Source organism: Sphaeroforma arctica (assembly GCF_001186125.1).
Source record: "Sphaeroforma arctica JP610 unplaced genomic scaffold supercont1.9624, whole genome shotgun sequence".
NCBI lineage: Eukaryota > Ichthyosporea > Ichthyophonida > Sphaeroforma > Sphaeroforma arctica.
This window is the reverse complement of record NW_014030934.1, coordinates 1-1,049: the sequence shown is the minus strand read 5'-3', so window position 1 is coordinate 1,049 and position 1,049 is coordinate 1. Positions and strand designations below refer to the sequence as shown.

General features: G+C 45.1%; 1 protein-coding gene across 1 annotated transcript; it reads left to right on the top strand.

The window, feature by feature from the left end:
- Positions 1-730: 730 nt before the first annotated feature.
- Positions 731-1,036, top strand: SARC_17050 (hypothetical protein; the record flags this gene model as incomplete). The annotated part of the gene is made up of 1 exon (XM_014288844.1): positions 731-1,036. The coding sequence occupies one exon, from the start codon at positions 731-733 to the stop codon at positions 1,034-1,036; it is 306 nt and encodes a 101-aa protein (XP_014144319.1).
- Between the last annotated feature and the right edge of the window lie 13 nt (positions 1,037-1,049).

Genomic DNA, 1,049 nt, shown 5'->3' with positions numbered 1-1,049 from the left:
GGGGCGATTGTATGTCACTGCATAGCGCCTATATCTACTTACTGTACTATCGTAGAGTGCCTGTTGGTTTGTCGTTGGCTGCGGTATGTTGAGTAGCCGTGGTGACCGGAATGGACAATTCATCAGTTTGGCCTTTCATAGGCTGTATTACGTTGATCGTGTCCGTGGCGGTTGTCCCAGCCTGAAGAACGTGTACTGTTTTATATGTGGTTGATTTGATGAACTTTACATCACGGCAGTACGACGGTACTGTTTAACAGCCTTAGTCTGACGACTAGCAGTGGTATTTCTAGCGCATAGCGAGTTTCCTACGAGTTGTGTCGGAGACTGTGTACTGCAAAGGTGGTTCCCAAGTATGTAAGTATTCCAGTACTTTCGATGTTCTCTAATCGTGGTACTCTTATAATATAAGCGCTAGAACTCTTGTATTTGACCGTTCTTTATGCGGTGGGCCAGGTTTAGTGTCCTCGGACCAATGGACTCGTCGCTTTTATTCGGGGCAGACGTGAAGAGTCTTGTAATCGTTGTCGATAGGGTTATCGAGTGGACTAGTAGAGTCTTTCTCTCCTTTGGCGTCGTACCCAGATAAAATACAGAATTTGTTGATACAGATGGCTTGATTAAATACTTTATCTCGCAAACGTCGTCGGGTCATACGCATGTTGATGATGCTGATGAGTAAACTACTAGGCTTAAACCGTGAAGAATGCGCGAAGTGGGATGACGTCCGATGTTCTCGTACGGTTCTTGTCGGGTGGTTGGTGTCTCATCTAGAGTGGAAGACGTAGTACTGGTTGAACTGCCGTCGGTGGATGTAGAGTTTAGTTGTGTAGATGCCTTGGCTGTCAATAACAAAGATGCCTTGGCTGTCAATAACAAAGATGCCTTGGCTGTCAATAACAAAGATGCCTTGGCTGTCAATAACAAAGATGCCTTGGCTGTCAATAACAAAGATGCCTTGGCTGTCAATAACAAAGATGCCTTGGCTGTCAATAACAAAGATGCCTGCGAGTCACTACATATAGCTTATGATTGACCGTCATTACTGT